The sequence below is a fragment of the Phoca vitulina genome, unplaced genomic scaffold (genome assembly GCF_004348235.1).
Source record: "Phoca vitulina isolate PV1807 unplaced genomic scaffold, GSC_HSeal_1.0 scaffold70, whole genome shotgun sequence".
NCBI classification, from domain to species: Eukaryota; Metazoa; Chordata; class Mammalia; order Carnivora; family Phocidae; genus Phoca; species Phoca vitulina.
The window spans coordinates 3,802,606-3,824,664 of record NW_022589773.1 but is presented as its reverse complement, the minus strand read 5'-3'; the positions used below and the strand labels follow the sequence as shown (position 1 = coordinate 3,824,664).

The 22,059-nt window shown below is 39.2% G+C and overlaps 1 protein-coding gene across 2 annotated transcripts in view; it reads left to right on the top strand.

The window, feature by feature from the left end:
- The first annotated feature begins 5,391 nt into the window (after positions 1-5,391).
- TUT7 (terminal uridylyl transferase 7) overlaps positions 5,392-22,059 on the top strand; it is a 66,515-nt gene continuing 49,847 nt past the window's right edge. For both annotated transcript variants that reach the window (XM_032392920.1, XM_032392921.1), the window contains exons 1-9: positions 5,392-6,134; positions 11,182-11,363; positions 11,672-11,788; positions 12,307-12,484; positions 14,082-14,170; positions 15,886-15,937; positions 16,669-16,738; positions 17,528-17,654; positions 19,364-19,483. In XM_032392920.1, the coding sequence (XP_032248811.1) occupies positions 5,570-6,134; positions 11,182-11,363; positions 11,672-11,788; positions 12,307-12,484; positions 14,082-14,170; positions 15,886-15,937; positions 16,669-16,738; positions 17,528-17,654; positions 19,364-19,483 (1,500 nt within the window). In that variant the 5' untranslated portion in view covers positions 5,392-5,569. The remainder of the gene's footprint in view (positions 6,135-11,181; positions 11,364-11,671; positions 11,789-12,306; positions 12,485-14,081; positions 14,171-15,885; positions 15,938-16,668; positions 16,739-17,527; positions 17,655-19,363; positions 19,484-22,059) is intronic.

Here is a 22,059-nt window from a genome sequence, read left to right as displayed (position 1 = left end):
ATATTGCACCCCAGGGATGTCTGGCAACGCCTGGGGATATTTTGGATTGTCACAACAAGGGCGAAGTCATCTACTAGGTAGAGGCCAAGGACCTTGCAAAACACCCTGCCACGCACAGGACAGCCTTCCACAACAGAGAACTATCCAACCCAAAATGCCAATAGTCCTCTGGTAGAGAAACACTGGTCTAAGGGTTATGGCATCCCCCTTACCAGGGATTGGTTTAAGCTTGCATGTTTCTTGGAAGGTTGGTCCTGGCTTCCAGAGGCCACCTTCTCTCTTTCTGGATGTAGTGGTGGACAGATGTGAAGTCAGGAGCTGCCAATGCCATTGTGACACTCTGGGTTATGCCCCCCCCTGTACGTGAAGATAAGGCCATATTACACAGAAGGGTATAACCACTCGATAAAGCTGACATTGGGGCGCCTGGGTGGCTCAGTTGGTTAAGCGACTGCCTTCGGCTCAGGTCATGATCCTGGAGTCCCGGGATCGAGTCCCACATCGGGCTCCCTGCTCAGTAGGGGGTCTGCTTCTCCCTCTGCCCTCTTCCCTCTCGTGCTCTCTGTCTCTCATTCTCTCTCTCTCAAATAAATAAATAAAATCTTAAAAAAAAAAAAGCTGACATTGAAGCTTACAACACCCCTCTGAACTCCCAGTTTTGTGAGCCAATAAATATCCTCATTGTGTAAGCCAGTTTTGAGAAATGACATCAACTACCTCCATTTTGACCTCAGTCTGTACTTCCTCATTAAATTCTTTCCAGTTTATCTCTTAACTCAGGCAAAAGACCCTGCAGGGCGAAGCATCCCATGATGGGAACCAAAACTACCCTCTCAAGCAATAACTAGTGCCCTGAGCCAGCAAGACCTGTGTGATTGACCCCAAGACAAGGATCTACCTCACCTTTACTGCCTACCTGCACGTACCCACCCACCTTTGTCCCTCATTCTCCTTATATAAACCTAGAAGTATTTTCAGCACTTTGGAAACAGTCTTTGAGACACTAGTCTGCTTTCTTCCCAGCACTGGCCTCAATGAAATAAATTCCTTTCCTGTTTCACCACCCCTCATCTCTCTGCCTTCGGATTTGGTCAGCAGCCAGTGGCTGAACCTGGTCTGCTTGGGACCCCAGGGCCAGGTGCTCTCACTTCCCTGTGCCCCAGTTACAGTTTAAATTAGGTTTTGCATCAAACTCAAAGCTGCATGCATCCTCACTGATTCAAGAAGTATTCTTTTTTTTTTTTTAATGTTTTATTTATTTATTCATGAAAGTCAGAGACAGAGAGAGAGAGGCAGAGGCAGAGGGAGAAGCAGGCTCCCTGCCTAGCAGGGAGCCCGATGTGGGACTCGATCCCAGGACCCTAGGATCATGACCTGAGCCGAAGGCAGACGCTTAACCATCTGAGCCACCCAGGCACCCTCAAGAAGTATTCTAACATAATTTTCTGAGAAATTTGAAAAAAAAGAAAAGAAAAGAAAGAAAAGAAAAAGAAAGCCATTATGAAGATATTAAAGACTTTAGGCAGACGGTGAGGGAGGGGTAGAATATTTTAAAGTTTCTGAGTTCATTGTCAATCCCACTGTAATATCAGACCTTTGTAAAAGAACTGATAAACCTCAAGAAGAGAGGGGAATCAAATGTTCATGAAGAAGCTTTGTTGTAGAGCCAGGCTGGTCCTGTATCTTTCATTCATTCCATAAATAGTTCTAGAGAGTCTGCTATGAGTCAGGCAATGGTCTAGCCTCTAGAGGACATACTGCTAAACAGAACAGTCATCTTTGCCTTTGTCGAACTTACATTCTAGCAGAGGGAGACACAAGAAACAAATAACCATAATAATTAAATGACAAGGCAGGTGACAACGTGTATGTAAGTGCTACAAGAAAAAGCAATAGAGAAGCGCCTGGGTGGCTCACTTGGTTAAACATCCAGCTCTTTTTTTTTTTTTTTAAGATTTTATTTATTTGGAGAGAGAAGAGAGCACAAGCAAGATGAGCTGCAGGCAGAGGGAGAGGCAGGCTCCCTGCTGAGCAAGGAGCCCGATGCGGGACTCCATCCCAAGGCCCTGTGATCCTGACCTGAGCCAAAGGCAGATGCTTAACCCAACTGAGCCACCCAGGTGTCCCTCTTTTTTTTTTTTAAAGGCATCCGACTCTTGATCTCAGCTCAGGTCTTAATCTCAGGGTGGTGAGTTCAAGCCCCATGCTGGGTGTGGAGCATACCTAAAAAAAAAAACTTAAAAAAGCAATAGGTGAGGTGAGGGGAGTTGGGAAGGCAGTGGAGAGGGTGGTGAATAGCAACTTAAATAGGCAGTCACAGTAGGCCTTATTGAGAAATGACTTTTGAGAGACGATACTAAGGAAATGAGGTTGTGAGCAATACAGACACCAAAGAGAGGAAAAGCATTCTAGACTAAGGGAACAGCCAGTGCTAAGTCCTGAGGCAAGAGCTTTCCTGGTGTGATGAAGGAACTGCAAGAAGGTAGTGTGGCTAGGGCAGAGTGAATGAAGGGGTCAGAGGAATTAGGGGTGAGATCAGAAATAAAGGGAGGGGCTTTGTAGTCATTGTATGGACTTAGGCTTTTACTTCCACAGGAATGGGGAGCCACTGAGGGATCTTGAGGGGGAAATCATAATCTGGCTCAGATTTTAACATTACTTTCCTGGCTGTCGTGTATAGATAAAGGAGGACACAAGTGAAAGCTGATGATCGCAGCAATACAGTGAAGCAATGGTGGTAACTGGCAGGTGGAAGTAGCAGAGATGGTGAGACAACCTTGGATTCCAGACGTATTTGAAGGAGCCAACACAATTCCCTTAACAAAGTACATAAAACACACTAGGAAAAAAATGGGTTGACAAAGCTGTGAATACAACTCCTCAGCTTCTGACTCCATGGCCCTACAAAGAACAAGAACAGTGGCACTGGGTATGTTAAAGGTTGACTTGTCAAGATGTATCACAATGTCAAAGTGTGGTTGAAGATAGAAGATACAATGTAACACATGGAGCAGGGTTAATGTCCCTGGAAGCAGAGGGAGTCCAAATTTCTGCTTCATGCTGTTAGAAATATGTCTAGACCGTGAAACAATGATCACAAAAGTTCTGAGAAACTCAGTATTCCCTCCGGTGACATCCAAAGAAAAATCAAACCAAACTTTTAAAACTGGATTTTAAGGATCAATTTAAATTCCCACTGTAGTATTATATGGACAAAAAGAGCTGTATTATCTGTCAATATCTTTTGATTAGTATCGCATCTCATTTGAGAGAGCCTCATTTACCCTCAACATGAATCTTAAAGGCAAATTTAGAATGGGAGTTAGGCATTGGGGAACAAACACATTGAAGAAAATGCAAACAAAAAATATTTTAAACTCAAAAAGATGTATCCTCCACTGATCCTGTAGAACTCTGGATTGAGTTGAGGCAGACTTTTCCTCAACCAGTTCTTTTGTATAAGAATTACTCAGCTGGGTGTGGTAACGCTACTGTCCCATAATAAATGTATTCATGTATCACCACACTCCCTTTGGAGCCTATTAAAGGCCATTGTCTGCCTGTCGGACAGATTATTGGTTTGATTCTCCTGTCTGTTCAGAACCAAAGCATCTAGATAAGGCATTATAAAAAAGTTGTACCAATGTGTTTTAAATCACTTTAGTATATATAGTTGTTAATAATGGACTCTGCCTCATTAAAGTTTGGTTTCCAGCAGTGCCATTTACTTTACCATAAATGCTACTTCCCCATCTTTAAAACGGGTATAATGATTCTTTCCTAGAGGATTTGTTATGAGGATTAGAGTTAGTATTTGTAAAGCACTCTGAACAGTACCTGGCGATACCCCGTGCGTATGTGTCCATTATTAAGGACCAATGCTCCACGGCATCTCATGGATTTAAATTTAATGCTCTTAAAAAGCAGAGAAAGCAGAACCGTCACACTTTCTCAACGCTCCCTGATTTTATTAGTTGTTGGACGCTTTCCAAGCATTTAGAACATGACAGCTAGGAAGGTCAAAAGAAGAAAAGAAAAGGAACCCCAAGGTGTTTGTTCGCGAGTTCCAGGTGTGCCTCCGCGGTGCTTTAAGGCCTAGGAGAGACCGGCGGCCTCCGTGAGGCCCGCCCGGGCGAGGAGAGTAGGGACGGAGCGGTAGCACCCCTGCCCGACCTGGGTCCCGAGCCCCGGAGGGCGCGCACCACAGCGGCGGCGGAAGCAGGCGGGGCGGGGCGGGGCGGGGCGGCGGGCGGGGCGCGTTTCCGGCGTGCGCGGCGGAGCGCTCGGGTGGGGGCACCGCCGGCTCCAAATCGCGCACAATGAGACAGCGCTGAGCGCCGGAAGTGGGGCCGAAGGAAAACACGGAGAGGGAGCCCGGCCGGGACAGGAAGAGGCGGGGGACCGCGGCGGAGGTGGTGAGTGCTGTGGGGCGCCTTCTCCCCGCGTCCCTCCCAGACTAGCCTCCGGGGTGGGTCTCCGGTGGGTTTCCTGGTCTCCGGAGTAGAGGGCGGGCCCGGCCCGAGAGAAACGTTGGCTGCATCCCCTGCCGGCCTCCTCGCCCCAGTTGCGAGGACCTGGGAGCCCCCAGGCCGGCGGGGACTGAGCTCTCGGGTTCGAGTCCGCATCTTCACTTTGTGTCAGACCCTGCCGGCGCCGGAGAAGAAGGGACTTGGGTGGAGGCACTCGGCCCCGGCCCCCTGGCTGGCCGGGGGGACCCCGGAACCCCATCGAGGAGGCAGGTCACTTCCTGCTTCCTGGTCCCCGAGGTGGCTTCGTGGCCAGGAGTGCGGAGACGCCTCTTCTTTCTCTGTCTTCTGCCCCGAAGGGTGGAAACTGAGGCAGATCGAGGGTGGGGCGATCAAACGGGGGTCGAAGAGGGAGAAATGCTTTCCGTGACAAAACCAAACTTGTTTGGGGTTAGAGAATGAGGACTGGGGAGGTTAGCTGGAGTTGTCTCTTCGTCAAAAACCTAGCCCCTTTGACGAGGGGAGCCTTGCTGGGGAGCGAGCCCGTCCCCTGCCCAAGCGACCGAAGCCCGAGGTTCTGAATAGTGGTGGTGAGGGGGAGCCGAGGCCCTTCCTTGAAGGACGGAGAAGGGACAGAAAAGTGGATTTGAGCTACTTTCACAGAAAGTTTCGGTTACTTTGTATAACACTTAAAAGTAATTGCCAACTTTTTTTTTTTTAAAGACTCTTTCCGGAGTTTTCTAACAACATAGGCTTGGGAATTAGGGTTTGGTTTGGTTTTTTGGAGAAGCGCTTTTGTTTTATAGGTAAAGCCAACCAACTTGATAATGAGTAACATTTTTTAATACTGCAGTTCTCGAGACTGTAGGGAGCTTCCCTTAGTCACAGATGTAATCTTCATGTTAAATAGTAAGTACTAATTTTCGTGAAGAATATTACAGGATTCAAGCCTCCCAACTTCTAGTGTAATGCGGTGATTATTTGAATGTGATGGAAATTAGGAAAAGAAGAGTTTGTATAGGCTTTTGAGCATCTGTACAATAAACGTGTGGTATTTCATATGCTTGGTATGATATCTTGTTATAGTTTGATGATTTCCCAAAATGCCTTCTTTCAGGTGCAGAGTAAGAAAATTGAAGTCAAAGACCATGGGAGATGCAGCAAAACCTTATTTTGTGAAACGTGCTAAAGACCGAGGGACTGTAGATGACGAGGATTTCAGAAGGGGTCACCCCCAACAAGATTATTTAATAATGGATGATTATGCTAAAGGCCATAGCAGTAAAATGGAAAAAGGCCTTCCAAAAAAAAAAATAACACCAGGGAACTATGGGAATACCCCCAGAAAAGGACCATATGCTGTTTCCAACAATCCCTATGCATTTAAAAACCCAATTTACAGTCAACCCGCTTGGATAAATGACAACCACAAAGATCAGAGTAAGAGATGGCTCTCTGATGAACTTGCTGGTAATTCAGACAGTTGGAGGGAATTTAAACCTGGACCTAGAATTCCTGTTATAAACCGACCAAGAAAAGACTCCTTTCAGGAAAGTGAGGATGGATATAGGTGGCAAGATGGAAGAGGCTGCAGAACTGTAAGACGACTACTTCATAAAGACTTGACAAGCCTAGAAACCATGTCAGAAATGGAAGCGGGAAGCCCTGGTAATGTGTTCCAACTTGTCAAGTTACAGCCCCAAAGTCGCAATGTCTTTTTCATCCAAATGAGGTTTATTATTTTCAGCAGTGCAGTTCCGATTTTTCATAGTTCCTGCTTATTTAATGTGAATACTTTAAAAATTGCAATCATGGTATTTGGGCAACTTCAACACATTGCATGTACTGGTCACTTTAAAAGATCACTTTGCTATGAGGCTCATTTTACTTCAGTAAACGTATTTCCTGTTGATGCCTTTTACAGAAGAGGGCGACTATCACCCTGGGGACTATATCATATTTTCTGAGTGTTGTGTATGTATTTTCTAAATTTTGTATTGTAATTTTGTATTTGAATAGCGAATGTGTCCATAATATAAATGACAGAATATAAAGCTAAAAAAAAAAATCATATTCAATGTCAGTATGCAATATAGACTGTATATATTTCCTGTCACAGAGGATTATATGTCTTTTGGATAGAGAATCAATCTCCGGAAGAGGATAGTCCAAGATTTTTATTTTTTTTTCTTAGAAGTGACCATGGCAAACAGGCTGGGACACATTACAGATAAAAGTTTTGCGTTTTAGTTTCTGTAGCACCAAAACCCTTTTCTGAGTGCCCTCTGTGCTTGATTAATAATTGCCTCAAAGTGATTATACGTTTTTCTAAAAGGTGAATAGATTTTGTCCATGTAGCAATGATTTCTATAAACAGGAAAATTATCTAATGGACAGTAATAACTGAAATGAAATAGACTCATAAATATGAAGGAAAAAGTAAAACTCTTTAGTCTGAAAATGTAAATTATGCTTGGAAAAATGGGCTTTTAAATATATTGGCTGTAACCTTTTTTTTTTTTTTTTTTTAAGATTTTATGTATTTATTTGAGAGAGTGAGATCGAGAAAGAGAGTGTGCATGAGCACACAGGGAGTGGGAGAGACAGAAACAGACTCCCCGCTGAGCTAGAAGCTCTATGCAGGACTCGATCCCAGGACCCTGGGATCATGACCTGAGCCAAACGCAGCCGCTTCCTAACTGACTGAGCCACCCAGGTGCCCGGCTATAAGCCTTTTTTTAGTGACCATATGGAATGGGTGGCAAATTGGTCAGCACTTTAAAATTTTTTTAAATTTAAATGCATCTAGGCAAAGTTGGCACTCTCCTAGGTATCCAGAAGCCCTTATGTGTTATCTCACAGTGGCCAGTTTACATCTATGCATGTTACTGGTAAGGCATTAGAACTTGTGATCTGGACATCTAGAATATTTAACAGAGAAAACGTCATTTGTTATCTCTAGGGGGTCTTATGATAGTATTAAATGAGAGGAAAGGTGCTGTTTTATATTTGTGAAGGTAGGAAAAGCAAGAGAATATGCCTTATATCAAATAGCAGAAATAGAATGAGGTGTTAATAAAGGAATCCCAGGAGAGAGAAAATCTTGGCTGCGTAAATCTTTAAGCTAGAAAGAAATTGAAGGAATTGTCTGATCTAGTGCTCTGTCATGATACATCAGGGTACAATCACAGTTTTTCACAGCAGGCAGCTGTGGCCTGGTGAGGTTAAATTTATTTTAGCAGGGTGGTGGATGAGGAAGTGGAACTGAAATTGAGTGCTGTGCTGCTTTGGCCATTTACTCAGCCTCACTGGACCTTCAATCTGACAGAGGGAAACTGAATACATATTGATAATTTCTCGGCTTTTGGATGGTGTTTTTCTTTTTAAAAGTGTATATATTTAAGTATTTCTGTATTACTGTATCCAGGTAGGACATGGACATCTTAATGCCGTTACCAATAGTTTTTTAAAAGAAAAAGTTGGTCTCAAATAGCATTATAAAAACAGATTTATAGAATAAAAGTTTGCAACCAGACAAACATTAGTAGGGACTGTTAACAGACTAAAAATTTTTTGTATATGTATTCTTGTTTAGTCTGAAAAGCAACTAAAAAAGTTACTTTTAAGTGGTTTTGAACAGGAAGTACATACATTTTTTTGCTGTCCTTTTAATTGAAGACAATCCCCAAACCCCCATGTTCTCTCTATATGGAGAATAGGTGTGCGCTTTCACAATTGCTAGATGAAGGACTGTTGAGCTTCTAAACCTTGAACATCTTCATAAGAAAAATATTAAGCTTTGGTATGAAATTACTTGCTGTAGAGAGAAATTCAGTTTGAAGTATAAACTTTGCACTGCACTCAGGATTCTAAAAAGGATCTCATTAAAGGGACTGAAATTTTCCTTGAATCAGAATTCTGTCTTATTAAGGAAGGGTCTCATTAAATGATGTGAGAAGACAGTAAAAATTATCTTAAGAGTTGCTTTGTTTTTTAATACTTATTTTCTATTTTTCAGTTCTACGTTACCGCCCTGTACTTCATCCCTCAGATATCCTAGATTGCCAATTTAATGTATTTGGGACAATGCCATTAGTGATCTTAGCTGGAAAATATCCACTCATATACACATGTACTTTGTGAATGGAATAATGGGCCATATGCAAATAAAATATGGGAGACTTGGAATACTGTATATAGAGAATTCATGTTACAAGACACCTGCGATGAGCCAGGTAGTCTTCCTCTACATAATTGTGGGAATTTTTTAGCAATACCCAGCTTTGTCTTTCAGGATTCCCTTCAGTGAGATTTTATTTGACTGTTTTTACCATGCAGTCCTGTGAAACTCAGTTCAGAAGGTGATAATTGTCTTGTCGGTTATGGTCTAGTCTAGATGTGAATGGATATGCTACAAGGGGGGATTTCAGTAAGTTCTTTGCAGTTCTTATATTGTTAGATAAAAGGCTGAATTTCAGAATTCCATCCATGCTTTAATGTTTATTTTAAATCCCATTACTTTCACTTAGTCATTTGTCCCCAAACAAGTTATTTTCTTGGGCCAGCATTTTCCCCATCTGTACGATGGGGATAATATCAACATCTATGACAGGATCACTACAGGGATTAAATGAGGCAGTGCACATAAAGTGCTTGCATTGCATCTGTTACATAAAAAATACTCAGTAATGACAGCTGCTGTCATCGTCGTCGTCATCGTCATCAGACAGAATTTCTGCAGCCATCCACTTCTCTGTATAAAAACAGTAAGGAGTGGGACACCTGGCTGGCTCGGTTGGATCCTGCAACCCTTGATACCGGGGTTGTGACTTTGAGCCCCACGTTGGGTGTAGAGATTACCTAAAAATAAAATCTTTAAAAAGAAAAAACAAGGAGTTAATCGGGCTCTTTGGAGGGAAATTGTCATTCCAGAAGATGACAGCAAATACAGTTAAGTGAAAAGCCTTTGTGATTTGAGAGAGAAGTTAAAAAAGGGATTTGGTTCCATACCAATTACTGGTTTGTGAACTAATACGGACTTTTCTAATGGGTATTGCACATATTGGTGTAAATCTCTAATGAGTGTTTGCCAAAGTAAGAAACTTGTTATGAACACTGAAATTAGATGTAATTATTTAGAGTAGAGCTCGTAAAGATACACAAATGAGAACAGACACACCTCTAAGTTAAAAGGAGTGCTTATCTCAGAAGTGGATGCAGACGAGAGCACAGTCCTTAAAAGATGGTGATAATTGGGAGTAGGGGAGTGTTAAAAGCAAGTGTTAAAAGTAGACTAGTTTTTCTCTGCAAATGACTACTTCCCTTTTAGTATTTTATTTGTTTGGTCCATTTTGATGGATTTAAAAAGCAAAACAAAACCATTTGTCCTAATTAATTTCTTTCAATTGCCACTTATTATATTATAGAAGCTATTTATAGAATTTCATTATATATTCATCTTATGGTACTTTGAGCACAGTGCTTGCTACTTTTCCTTTAGAGCTGTTGACAGCAGCTTTTTGCAAATTAGAGATCCTATACCTCCCTTTTCTGACTCAAGTTTTCTCAGCCAACTGATTCATTGTAACTGCTGTACAAGAAATGAGTTCCACTGAAAACCTGACATAGGAATTGCCTCACGCAGAGCTTTTCAGTAGGTTTATATTTTGAAAGACTAATTTTTGATCAGCCATTTAAACATTCAAACCATTTATCACAATTTTAATTGGGGAAATTAGCTTTTATTTTAATCATGTATTAATGATAGATTTATTTTCAGAGCTTGATAGACATTATCAAAGCTATTTAAAACGATTTTTTTATAGATCAATCCCACAGTCATCTTCAGTTTCACAGGTAGAAAAGTTGTAAATTTAAAAAAGGGAACAGATTCATTTATTAGTTATAAAGATTATAGAACTAACAGCAGAGTTTAAATGAATTAGTCTATACTTGTAGAAAACTTTTATTTCAAGTAATGGCCTTTTTTCTTTGAAATGTGCTTAGTGTACAGACTGTCCAAAGAAGCTAAAATGAAAATAAAGATAAGATAGGAACTAGTTGTCCTCAGTAAATAAAATTTTGGCTTGGACTTCTTGTATCCGTGTGGGGAGAAGGCCCAATTACATGAAAGCTAAATTTACAGCTAAATGATGGATTTTCATTCCACAAAAGAATGTAGTTGATTTCTGAGTTCTTTGGAGATCATATTGTCCATCTTTCCTCTGTTGAGATTATCCACATTTCCTTTCATTTTTGTAAGTGAACAGTTTTCATTAGAATAACAGGTATACTAGAATATATTCAATATATTTATATTGTATATTACAATAAATTAGGTGTATTAGAATTACAGTAGGAGAATTACAGAATTACAGAAGGCAAGTATACTTGCCTTCAGAGGATAATTTTTACTATTGCTGAGTATGTTCAGGAGTATACTTGGAAGAAATGATAAAATCACATTGTATGGTTGAAGCAAATTCTTTTCCAGTGTTCCTAAAAGAGGATTTCTATGGGCTGGTGTATCCAGATGAGGTGGTCAATGAGTATTCACGCGTTTTATCCATGGAAGAGCTTTCCTTTTGCTGTGCTAAGATGTCATTCAGATAATCACATTATTTAGTTAATATGTATGAATAAATATGTACGGTCTGCTTTTTTGTCAGAGCGGTATTACTCAATATTGCCAATAATATTTTCCCCCTAACTTAAGAAAACAAGAAGCAGAGGTCCAGACCTCGGAAGCCACGTAGGACTAGAAATGAGGAAAATGAGCAGGATGGAGACTTGGAAGGCCCCGTGATTGACGAGTCTGTGCTTTCAACGAAGGAGCTCCTGGGCTTACAGCAGGCAGAGGAGCGATTAAAAAGAGACTTCATTGACAGGCTAAAAAGGGTAACGTCTTTTATTTGTTACTTAAAATCCTTGTCTTGGTTTAAACTATGCTAGTAATTGGAACATGTGCTTTGATGAGTTAGGTATCCTACTACAGTTATTAGCATTTAAGCACTGTGAGTTAAAAGTGATACTCAATTTGATTTAATAGAATCACTTCCAAAAAATGACTATTAGAATAGTGGTAAAGAGTGATAATAATATATTAGCAGTTGTTAAAGTGATGGGGAAATCATTTCTGGCTAACTTTTGTTTGCCTGTGTTTTGGAAGATAAGTATATATGTCTCTAAATCTCTTCAAATTATAGCGACCAAGAAACTACCCTACAGCTAAGTACACCTGCAAACTTTGTGATGTTTTAATTGAATCCATTGCATTTGCCCATAAGCATATCAAAGAGAAGAGGCACAAGAAAAACATTAAGGTAAGTTTAATGTAACCCAAACAAATATGTTTAATTGTCAGTTCTTTTTACTTGTCATCTTTGCAACTTGCCTCTCTTTAAGGCTATGATATTAATAACTTCACTACTTACATTACTGAATTTATTTTAGCCAAAATACTTTACATTGGTCAGATATGTTTTGCTGGGCAGTCTTGTGAATTTCATTAAGAACAGTATCAGGATGAGTGAAGTCATTGATAGGATCTCAGTATATGCCCTTATGCCAGTAACAATAAAGCAAATAATTTGTCATTGCTGCTTTTAATGTTCTTTCCCTGCACTTTTTCCTTATTTTTGCCTTCCTTCTTTTATCACTTTATGTGCATAAAGAAGTGTATGCATTTGATGAACTGAAGACTAACACAGCTAAGGTGAGAGGGAGAGCTAAGAAAAATATTCCAGAATATTCTACAGAACATTCTACAGTGTTGTCTCAGGGAATGGTAGAAGGTAAAAACTGTGTGAGTCATTTTTAATCTCAATATTGATCTTAAAAGGAGAAGCAAGAGGAAGAATTGCTCACTACGTTACCCCCGCCTACACCCTCCCAGATAAATGCAATTGGTATTGCCATTGACAGAGTGGTACAGGAGTTTGGCTTACACAATGAGAACTTGGAACAGAGACTAGAAATTAAACGTATCATGGAAAATGTGTTCCAACACAAGTTACCAGGTATTTTCTAGATTTGTTTTTCTATTTAGCTACCTAAAAGTGCCTCATGCATTTTTCCAACCCGTAGTAATTTTCATCTAATAGAAATTGAGTTACCATGTCCTGAAGCTCTTAATTTTTTGTGTGTTTTTGTTTCTTCTGGCTTTCCCCCAAGGTAACAAAGACTTTTACGTGCACTGTCATTAAGCCTGTCTTCATTATGAATTTCCTTTTACACATGTACTTTAAATTAAATGTTCCAGATTATGGGGGCACTGTGGGACTCTTGTGTATCTACCTGTTTACCTTCCTACCTATTCAAATTGATGCAACATTTTGAATTAAAATAAAAAGTATACTCAAGTCATTCTCAGGTTGTCTGTGTCCGAAAAAGGTTCTGTTTAACCACTTTTAAAAAGAATTGCAACATCTAAAATGAGCTCTGAACCTATTTTGTAATAGATTTTGTGTACTGTTGATTAATTTTCCAGGTTATGTCTGTGGAGCCACAGAAAACTTTTTTTTTAGAAAGCTCCGCAAGTGATTCTAACCCACAGTTAGGATTGGAATCACTATTCAAAGGTTATCACCATATCACCCATAGAACTATTTGTTGTACTGAAAAAGCATTCATATAGCATATCATTCATACTTGTGTATACTTTCATAAAAATAAAGAGCAAGAATCTGTTCATTTCATTATATCTATAGCTCATCCTTTGTGTTATAGACAAGTTCCCAGAAAGGCATTTGTAATGTCAATGATTTTTGCTATAGACTTCCATTATAAAATTTAATATACTTTGTCACGAAAAACTGTTAAAACTCAAAGAAATCACTTGACTTAACAAACCTAAAAAAAACCCCACAAAATCCCCTGATAGGAAGGAGATAACTTTTTGGCACAGTAATAGTAAAACATTGGGGGAAAAATGCCATAAATAAATATAGGCAGTACACACACACACACACACACACACACACACACACACACACACCTTCCTCTGAAGAGTGAATTGCTTATTGCCTAGTATTTTAAGTTATATCAGTGATATTAAAATTATTTTTCAAAAGTTTTCCTAAAGAGAGCATATTATGTTAAGGTTTTTTTGGTTCATAATCATACTGAAAAGTAACTTTATGCTGATGGTCATTTTTATGATTATTTTACTGAAACATGATCTTTATAGTAAATTCCACGTGTGTGTTTTCTAAAAGGTGAAATGTTTGCATTAACTCTTTAGTATACTATCAGGTTTATAAATATAAGACAAAGGCATCTGTTTTTGACTTTCACATTGTGAAAATCCTTGCAAATAGTATTTTCTGCACAAAATATAAAATAATTTAGAATTTCTTTTAAACATGTTTTACAATTGGCATGAAAGAGTAGCTGTTAACATAAACTGCAGACAACACAGCCTTCCCTGTTACATAAAATAAAATGAAGACAAAAGCCAAAGAGTCAACCGTTCCTTTTTGTTTATTTATACCAGACTTGAATACTATCTTACTTTCATGCGTAGTTTTAATTGATAGTTCCATTTCCTAAATAGCAGTGTTTTGTTATGACGTTCGAGAAATTTCACCTTATTTATGACTTAATTTTTTTTTTCAGATTGTTCTCTGAGATTATATGGGTCATCCTGTAGCAGATTGGGTTTCAAAAATTCAGATGTAAATATCGACATTCAATTTCCAGCCATTGTAAGTACAAAATAAAATTTTCAGAGTGGTATGGAAATTCTTTTTTTCAAATGTGAGCTATATAAGAATATATTTAGATACTTGAAGATAATATAAGTGGCAGCTTTTTCCCCTAAAATTTCCAGTTCCATGCTCTTCTGCCAACCTTCGATTTTAGAGCATTTCTTTTAATACTGTACAGATTTTGTACTTCTTTTACTCTAGAGATCTTTTGTATTTACTTCAAATGCTGGTTTTCTAACTATGTGACTCTGATGGGGCTTTTTAGGTTCTGTTAACTTGAGAAGATTAAATTATCTTGGTAAAGTCAACTTTCCAATGTCATAGAAGGATTTCAGATTTTAAACAGTGTGGACATGGAAACATTTGTGACCTGAAAGCTCCATTTGCTCCTAAGTTTCCACTTTTATACGCCTACTTTATTAAAATATTTATGCTTTTGAAGAACCACACCTAGCCTTGATTTCTGGTTTAAATGTGATTGAAAAAGATGTCATTGAGTCAGAATTTTGACTCTGGAAGGCACTCTAGTAGATCATCTGTTCATCCGATGGTGGTTCCCCAGGCCAGTTTGCAGATGGTTATGCCCCTTTGCCTGGGTTGCTAGTTAAAAATAATAAAGAAGATTCTTGGGCACCACCCCCAGATGTTCTGTCGTACAGCCTCTCATTCCTTGCCATCCATGACTGCTACAGCTACGTGGTCAGCTGACCAACAGATTTTACTCGTCTTTTAACCTTCGAATTTTTATTAGTAATTTACCAGTATAGCAGTTATTTTGGTGTCATCATTCATTTAGCAAATACTCACTGAGTCCATGTTGTGTGCCAGGCACCATCCTAGATCCCAGAGAACAAAACAGGTAGGATTCCTCCCTTGTGGAACTCATACCTAGTGGAGGAGATAAGTAATTACATATATATGGTTAATTATAATGAGGGCTGTGCAGGGAAACAGGGTTCTGTGACAGAAAAGAACAGGGGATGTGTAGATCCAGCGGTCGTGAAGTCCCCTTTGAAGCGATGACATCGACTCTAGGCTCTAAACAATGAAAAGGAATCAGGAAGTCAAAGGGTGAGTGTTTCAGGCAGGGGGAGCAGTGTTTGCAATCACCCTAAATCCCTACAGAGCTTGGCCTAGTTGAGGAGCTGAATGGATGATTGTATAGCCATGGTGGAGGGACCAAGAGAAAGAAGCAGCTTTAAGATTGGGACAGAGGACCCAACATGCAGGATCTGTGGGCCTTGGTAAAGAGTTTCACTGTGACCTAAGGGCAGTAGGAAGCTATTGAGAGTTTTAAGGAGGGGCACGCCTAGGTCTGATTTATGACGTTAAATGGCTGTGGTTCCTACGTGGAGCAAGGATTGGAGAGAGGCAAGGCTGAAGTGGAGACCAGCAAGCAATCTGTTGAAGTAGTCTTATAGTGAGAGGTGACATGAACAGTTTTGTGTCTTGGAGATTTGCGGAGAGGCTGATTACCTCAGGAATTCATTAATCAGGAGTTAACTTTGTAACAGGTCGCTTTCCGTCATTTGGCGTTCATCTCTGTCTCTGACTAATGTGTGCACATGGCATAATGATTAATTTATTTACTGGGGTAGCAGTGTGCTTTCTAATTTGGAAAGGAGTTTGGATAACTTCAGATGACCGTGTATTATCTCAGTGAAACAACAGTACTTATGGATTAGTGATGTATTCATTGATTTGTTTCCTAGATGTCTCAGCCAGATGTTCTCTTACTTGTTCAAGAATGCTTAAAGAACAGCGGTAAGGCCAAATTCTTTCCACGTTTTGCTCTTAATTTTTTTTCTTTTGTCTATAATTTGGATATATCTTATTTGTCAAACGTTGAAAATAGGAAGTCATGTGTCTTTTAATTATTTCTGTGGGTAATATTCAAACAAAACCATTCTGTGGTTTAAATTAATATGATAAATAGGTGTGACCCAACCCTGATTAATAAATCCCCAAATATTTGCTCCTGGTTAAGGTTATCAGTTGTCCAAAGTATTATCTGGCTTAGGACTTGATGACTTTTTATGCTCTCCATAGGCCTCATTAAACTGTCTCATCCCATGAATTAGTCTTTCCCATCATTCTTGTTTGGGTTGAATGAAACATTCAGACATTTCTTCTTACTTCAGCCAATAATGTATTATGAACCCAGATATTTTAGTAGCTTTTGCAGCAGTTTTGTTCTTGAATATATCCCATCCACATTTCTAATTTCCTTATCCACATAACACTTAAATATTCTGATTCAATAATGTAGTCATTTCTAATCAAACGTGAGTTTTGCAAAATAAGGGTTTTAAATTAATGTGATTACTTGATTGTTGTACATAATACTGTTTCCCTTTTCAAGTCATCTCAGAGCTTTATTTCGTAATCCCCTTTCAAAAGCCCGAACCGATTAAGTCACAACTTGTACTTCATCTAGTTCTGCTTTTAAACAGAGGTTTAATTAACCTACTTAATATTTTTTCTTCTTTCCTCAGACTCTTTTATTGATGTGGATGCAGACTTCCATGCCCGGGTGCCGGTGGTGGTGTGCAGAGAAAGGCAAAGGTCTCTGTTTCTTTAAGCTGTTTGTATATTGAATAGAAACCTGCCAGGAGCACATGTACTTTATTACATCTTAATGTCCAGTCTCTAGAACAGCAAGCTCCCCATGTGGTTAATTTCACAGGCTCACTGTTAGCATTCTCTCTATACTTTTGGCATTTGATGCAGGAGCAGAAGGTGTTTTATTTTAAAAAGAATAAAATTATTTGAAACAGTGGAGGAAGGAAGCATTTTGACCCATTTCATTTCCGTAAAAAACAACTTTATCGAAGGGTTACTTGCTGTAGCCACCTTACTTTGCCATCCTTTTTAGCAGCATTTTTAGCAATGCTGAGTAACAATTAGCGTGACTTCCCCCATGTGTGTCTCCCTCCATCTGGAAGCATTACCATCACCATAGTACATGGGTGGTTTGTAGGCTGTAATGATTCTTCATTAGGCAGATTCCTCCAACTCTAGGGAAAACACTCCTTTACTTTTTACAAAGATGAATTCCTACTCCCATTTGAACCATTTTACAGTATTTTCCTAATTTTCATTTCCCCCCAGAAATAGTTTTAATGTATGAAAATACAGAGTTTTAGTTCTGAAAAATAAAGTTCGCTCAGAGAATAGCTGCCCTATCTTTTTCTTAATGCAATGACCTAAATGACCCATAAAGATTTTGTGAGTTTTTTATTTTCATTTTGAAGATATTTATTATCAGTGCAAATTAGTTATTGATACCTGTGTAATGCTTTTTATCTTTCTCTTTTTCTTTCCCATCTCCACCCCTTACCCACACCCCCCCAGTGGTCTTCTTTGTAAAGTGAGTGCAGGAAATGAAAATGCTTGTTTGACGACAAACCATTTAACTGCCCTTGGAAAACTTGAATCAAAGCTGGTTCCTTTGGTGATTGCCTTTAGGTACTGGGCAAAGGTAGGTTTGAGTTCTTTAAATGTGTGAGCACATTCTACGTATGCATAAACAGTATGCTTTGATTTTTTTGCTTGGTTAATCTTAAACGTTTGGATGCATTATTTATAGACATGAAGAGAGTAGGCATCTGAGTAGCGGAACAGAAATTTTAATATCTGCAGAAAGGAAAATTTAGTGTTTCTGTTTCATTGTAACAGTATTGCTGAAAAGATCAAAATGACTTATAGTGCTTATTAAAAATCAGATTTGTGGGTCAAATGTAGGATATGGCCCAAAGAATTTACATTCTAACTGGTTTCCCAGCGTACTTCTTAGGCACAGGGAAGTTTGAGAGATACCATTTCTTTTTTTTGTTTTTTTAAAGATTTTATTTATTTATTTGACAGAGAGATAGAGAGCACAAGTAGGCAGAGGGAGAGGGAGAAGCAGGCTCTCCACTGAGCAGGGAGCCAGATGTGGGGCTCGATTCCAGGACCCCAGGATCATGACCTGAGCCGAAGGCAGCCGCTTAACCGACTGAGCCACTCAGGCGCCCCGAGAGATACCATTTCTAATTATGTACCCAGAGAATCCAAAAAATGGAAGCCACTCTCTGCTCATACTTATATTTCTCGATATTTATTAGAGCATTTAGTATTTCCTTAAAACTTAAGGTCCCATGATGATTATAAAATTGAGATTCTGTGTAGGTACTTTAGAGAGAAAAGCTAGAGCTTTACTGATTATGTCAGTAACGGGCACCTGGGTGGCTCAGTCGGTTAAGCGTCTGCCTTCAGCTCAGGTCATGATCCCAGAGTTCTGGGATCGAGCCCTGCATTGGGATCCCCTGCCTCTCTCTCTGCCTGCCGCTCTCCTTGCCTCCGTGCATGCACTCTCTCCCTCTCTCTCTCTCTGACAAATAAATAAATAAAATCTTAAAAAAAAAAAAAAAGGTACAGCAGTAACAATATATAGTTCCTATTGCTCCAGTCCAGGATAAGCAGAGGATTGCATCAGTCTTAACCAGATGAATTGATAATTACAATATACTGTCCTCTGAAAGCTGCTTCCCACTTCATCACTAAGTAGGCTATGCTTTTTAAATTGTTACTCCTGTTGGGTGCCTGGGTGGCTCAGTCGTTAAGTGTCTGCCTTCGGCTCAGGTCATGATCCCAGGGTCCTGGGATCAAGCCCCGCATCGGGCTCCCTCCTCCGCGGGAAGCCTGCTTCTCCTTTTCCCACTCCCCCTGCTTGTGTTCCTGCTTTCGCTATCTCTCTCTCTCTTTCAAATAAATAAATAAAATCTTTAAAAAAAAAAATTGTTATTCCTGTTGGTGCTAATGAGTTTGCCTACATTCTTTCCCCAATCACCTTTCTGGGCAAAGCATGAATTTTCAAGGCAGTAGGTTCAGATGTAGGTTCAGACCATTGAACTGAGCAGAGCCAGTTGGCTTGCACTTGGGATTGAACCATCATTTTGATTTCACTAACAAGCATTTTAACCAAGTTGAGTGGATTTGCTGTGGATGTCAAAAAAAGAAATAACAAATATTAGATTAAAAATTTGAGATTGAAGTTGCCACACACCATCACAATATGTCGTTGCTCCAAAAGTTTATGGAAGTTTTATTTTTTGTCACTGTGGTATTTTATAAAAGGTTTTAGAACAAAATATGTAAATGATAGGTTGGTACAAAAGAATGCTTATCCTTTTTTTCTCTCATTTGTAGCTTTGCAGTATAGATCGCCCTGAAGAAGGAGGTTTGCCGCCTTATGTGTTTGCCCTGATGGCCATTTTCTTTCTTCAACAAAGGAAAGAGCCTCTTCTGCCTGTTTATCTAGGATCATGGGTATAAAACTTTTTTTGCTTATATATCTGATACTAATTTTATTCCAGGGCCACAATTGCTTATACATAATTTCAAAATCTAAAAACTTAGCCAGAATGGACATGAATTTATTTATCCTACTAGTATGAATATTCATGCCTCTCACTGCTGAAATATTAGTGTATTTGCCTACAAGATGCTGGTGTGTACTCTGCTGGGGATAGGATTACTTTTCTAAACTGAAAAAGCTCTTAATTTGCGAAACACATAGGATCCTGAGGGTTTTAAACAAGACAATGTGAACCTGAATTAAATTTATCCTTTGGTACATACTTCCTCTGGGTATAATTAGATACTTAAATTTACAAGTCACCTCCAGACAGACTGTATGAAGCATTTGGTTGCTGTAACTTACTTTCTGTTTCTAGTCTTTGAGCTCTCTGCATTCCCCATTCCCTGTGAAACAAAAGAAAAAAGAAGTATTGAGATTGCTAGTTGTACTGCAAGATGCAGAATGTTGTCGTCACCTCTCGAATAATATTTCGGTGTTTAAGATGAGTTAGAATTCAGTAATATGACCACTCTTTTTCTGCATAAGTTAAAGTTGATTTATTCAAAGAGTAGGATTAAAGAAGTCTCTATCTCAAAGTCAAAATAATACTCTTCTCATCCTTTTGGAAACCTCACTTTTAAATCCTAGGTGTTTTTCTTGATAAAAATCTTATATGTATACTTAATGTATAAAAAGTCTCACTTGGTAAAAAGCTTATTTTGTCACATATGGTATTGTAACCACCTTTCTTCTTACTGTACACAGGATTCTCATCATTTAAGGAGGATTTGTTCTACAGCAGTAGCTTAACTATGAGTATATATCAAAAATACATGATTATAGGGAACATTTTTTTCTTTATACTTAATATATTGAGTATTGAGCAAGGACCTTTATCTGCGGGGTCCTAGGAACAAAGACCAAAGCAGAATGAGCCCCTTGTAAACTCTCCTGGCGGACGGATCACAGTCCGCTGTGCGTCCCAGTGGCCTGAAGGGCACTCTCTTTGTGCTTGTGGTACTGAAATGAAAGAATACAGGGCCCCAGCGGGTGTCTGCTAGATAGCTGTCCTGGTGGACAGAAGAGAGAATAGTCAACGCTTAGCTGATAAATAACCCTTCCCATCAGACCCAGAAGGGCCTGTGAAGGTCTTTAAGGTTTTCCTTTCACTTTAATCCAGTAGAGACAGGAGTTTAGGATGGGACCAAACCATTTAGATTCCTGTGCCCAAGAGGGCCTTTGTATGTGTTCCCATACTCACTGTTGTCTTAGTGAGATCTACCTTTTCTGGTGTCCTGGTCACCTCTGAGTAGTCAGCTGTCACTGATGTGAGGATGCAGGAAAAAGGATGTTTCTATTCTGTGATGTGGTTCTCCTCAGGATTTGCTTATGAATACCCTATTCTATGGCCAGTGTATTCTAGGCAGTGGTACTGGCCATTCTCTAAAGTGACATTGAATTTGCTTTTGATTACACCATTTGTTCATTTAAGATTTAATGACAGAAACAGGTATGTGGTGGACAAAAATGGATTGAATTCTGTGATCAAATAAGGCACCCTCTACTGCCTGAACCAAAATGATCTACAGTTTTCAGTATTTTAAACTCATCAGGCATCAATGCTAAAGTCTTACCAGTAAATGCTAGAAACTTCTGCTAGAGTCATAGAAATATAAAGCAAGTGCAGGAAAAGAAATTAAATTCACTATTTAATTAAATTCACTTATTGGTGCCAGAAATTTTACATCATTATTTCTGTACAAAATGCATTGAAGATTTCAAAATGATGTTTATAAAAGTATCTAAACTGTTAATTCCTTCAAAATCTTTAAAGCACTGTGTATGTTTGTCATTTTACCTGGCCCTGAAGGGAATACACAGATGAATAAGATGAAATTCCTGGTCAAGAAGTTTAGGATATCATGCCTCTGTGCCCTCATCTCTCTTCAGAGATTCCTAAGCCAATCTACGCCAACCTCTTCCATGTTGGAGGCTGTCCTCGCTGACCTTTTACTCCCATGTATTGTTATTAGACTTTGATATGACTAAAAGTTAATCATAACGAGTTGTGACTGATGAATTGGTTTAACCCTGTCCTATCAGCATCTTTCATCCCTACAACAATATTTTACTAGTCTCCTAGTAGTTATTCTTTGGAATCTGCCTTATTTTGGATTATATAGATTTAGCTTTTAGCAGTTATTTACCCATGAAGGATGCCAGGTAATATAGTCGAAAGAAGAGTAGTCTAAAGTTTGCTAGCTCTACAGTTCCTCCAGATTTTGTCACTTACACATATCCTTATGACCTTCAGCAAGTTATTTATTTTCTCTGAGCCTCAGAGTCCTCCTCTGAAAAATTCTGAAATGAGATCATGAATGTAAAGCTCCTGAACCAAGGCAGGAGAACAACTGTAGTTCTTTTCCCCCTCAATGGGAAGTCAAGTTCTACTTATGATGTGGAGGCACAACCTCCTAACCAAGTGATCCTTGTATAAATAACAGCTATAAATTCTCAACAAAACACAAGAAAACAACAACGTGAA